The sequence below is a fragment of the Chiloscyllium plagiosum genome, chromosome 9 (genome assembly GCF_004010195.1).
Source record: "Chiloscyllium plagiosum isolate BGI_BamShark_2017 chromosome 9, ASM401019v2, whole genome shotgun sequence".
NCBI lineage: Eukaryota > Metazoa > Chordata > Chondrichthyes > Orectolobiformes > Hemiscylliidae > Chiloscyllium > Chiloscyllium plagiosum.
In genome coordinates, this window is record NC_057718.1 from 45,500,937 (window position 1) to 45,503,462 (window position 2,526).

The 2,526-nt window shown below is 42.3% G+C and overlaps 1 protein-coding gene across 10 annotated transcripts in view; it reads left to right on the plus strand.

Moving 5' to 3' along the window:
* The window catches only part of LOC122552829 (tyrosine-protein phosphatase non-receptor type 14-like), a 255,939-nt gene extending 253,659 nt beyond the window's left edge, over window positions 1–2,280 (plus strand). For all 10 annotated transcript variants that reach the window (XM_043695826.1, XM_043695822.1, XM_043695825.1 and 7 more), the window contains one exon: window positions 1,588–2,280. In XM_043695826.1, coding sequence (XP_043551761.1) covers window positions 1,588–1,716 — 129 coding nt within the window. In that variant the 3' untranslated portion in view covers window positions 1,717–2,280. The remainder of the gene's footprint in view (window positions 1–1,587) is intronic.
* The last annotated feature ends 246 nt before the right edge of the window (window positions 2,281–2,526 follow it).

Genomic DNA, 2,526 nt, shown 5'->3' on the forward strand with positions numbered 1-2,526 from the left:
CCAGGTAGCTGTGGGAGTTGGTGGGTTTGTAAAAAATGTCAGTGTGAAGTCGGTCGTCTCTAATGGAGATGGAGAGGTCCAGGAAGGGGAGGGAGGTGTCAGAGATGGTCCAGGTAAATTTAAGGTCAGGGTGGAATGTGTTGGTGAATTTGATGAATTGCTCAACCTCCTCACGGGAGCACGAGGTGGCGCCAATGCAGTCATCAATGTAGCGGAGGAAGAGGTGGGGAGTGGTGCCGGTGTAATTACGGAAGATCAACTTTTCTACATAGCCACCAAAGAGATAGGCATAGCTGGGGCCCATACGTGTGCCCATGGCTACCCCTTTGGTCTGGAGGAAGTTAAGGGTGAGGACCAGTTCGGCCAAACGAATGAGAGTGTCGTTGGAAGGGTACTGTTGGGGACATCTGGAGAGGAAAAAACAGAGGGCTTGGAGGCCCTGGTCATGGCGGATGGAGGTGTAGAGGGATTGGATATCCGTGGTGAAGATGAGGCGTTGGGGGCCGGGGAAGCGGAAGTCTTGGAGGAGGTGGAGGGCGTGGGTGGTGTCTCGAACGTACGTGGGGAGTTCCTGGACTAGGGGGGATAGGACGGTGTCGAGGTAGGTAGAGATGAGTTCAGTGGGGCAGGAGCCTCCCCTTTCCCCACCTTACCCTAGTTTCCAGCTCAGCACTGTCCCCATGACTTGTCCAGACTCGTCCTACCTGCCTATCTCCTTCTCCACCTATCCACTCCATCCTCTCTTCCCTGACCTATCACTTTCATCCCCTTCCCCACTCACCTATTGTACTCTATGCTACTTTCTCCCCACCCCCACCCTCCTCTAGCTTATCTCTCCACGCTTCAGGCTCTCTGCCTTTATTCCTGATGAAGGGCTTTTGCCCGAAATGTCGATTTCGCTGCTCCTTGGATGCTGCCTGAACTGCTGTGCTCTTCCAGCACCACTAATCCAGGATGCTTATATAAGCAGGTGGCAAGACTGTTCATCAGAATTTTATTTTCAAAAGAGGCTGTGAAACCATCAAGGATGTGACTGAGAATATTTCTCTGGGGTATTCTTTTCTTTAACTTAATGTAAGAAGACAGTACTGAGTATTTCTTCCTTGTCCCTTCTGTCATTCCCTCCCACTCCTTAAAAGCAAAGTATTTAATACACCAGAAGTCCCTAATGTTGAGGAAATGCTTTAAAATTTCAAGGCAACTGCTGTGTCTTCAGGGTCTGGGCTGTGTCATATCTTGCTCCACACACTCTGCACCCCATCTAGAGTGCATTGTTGTGTTCTTCAATTGAATATGTTGTTTCTGAAAGTCAGTACTAGTAATCCAATACCACAATCCACCCTTGAAATAAATGAGAAAAGCAACAAAATTTTAGTCAAACTATTATTCAACTTTGGAATAATTATGAAAAATGTATTTGTTGAATCTGAAACAATAACTGCCTTTTTCTAAGCTCATATTCTTGGGAATAATATGTATATTTGTTTGTACTTTTTTAAAAAAATCCATTTTCCCATATTAGATTGTTTTAAAAATCCAGTGTATCAGTTTGTGTATTAACATATCATCATTGCTGTTCTGTTTCAGAAGCTGGAAGTGCCAGCAATGCTGGGATTTCTCCGACAACAGAGAATGTTAATGGTTCAGACAATAGCTCAGTACAAGTTTGTCTACCAGGTGCTCATTCAGTTCCTGAAGAACTCTCGGTTGATTTAGGTGTGAATTCACAAACGCTGTATTTAAACAACCTTAACAATTAGCAGTGGAAATGGAGCTAGCTTTCTTTCCCACAAAAAGTGCAACTCAGTCCATCAAGTTTTTGTCAAGTGATACCTTGAATTTTGGAACTGTGCCCTTTATGTTGTGAGTTTTGTTGATTTTAAAGCTGCTGTTGAATCCTTCCATACAATTCTAAAATACTGACCATAATAGCAAAGAACAGGACATTCTGTGTGCACACTTAACATGAGTGAATGGTGGCATTCTTTTGCAATTGCTGTGCTTCTGATTGCACAGTGATGGTCCAGAATGATGTTTTCCAATTAAACAAATGGAGCACTGTCCACCTTGTAGACTTGTAAAGAAGACGTACGTTCAAGAGCTAAACGTATGTTGGAAATGCTGCTGTATTAACTTGAGCAATATTCCTTTAACATTGCCTTACTCTCATCATTAAAAGACCTAAAAATATCAGAGGGACTGATCCATTTCATAGCAACTTGAGGATGACCCAATGATTTTATAAACCTTTAATAAAGATTATAAATTTTGTAAAATTGACAAAAACTGGTTTGCATAGTTATATTTGCAATTTTGAGCTAATTATTACCATCTATTTTTAACAGCAATAACACAGTGATAATTTGTTAGATTACTTTGATTGTTTAATATGAAAACAATGGCAACACAAACTTTAACCTTTTTGAACATCTATTCTCCTTGACACTTTATGCTTCTTGGCATGATTGCAAACATTTTGGATGCAGTTACAGACCACACCCTCAAGGTGGCAAAGTTTCCAGGAAT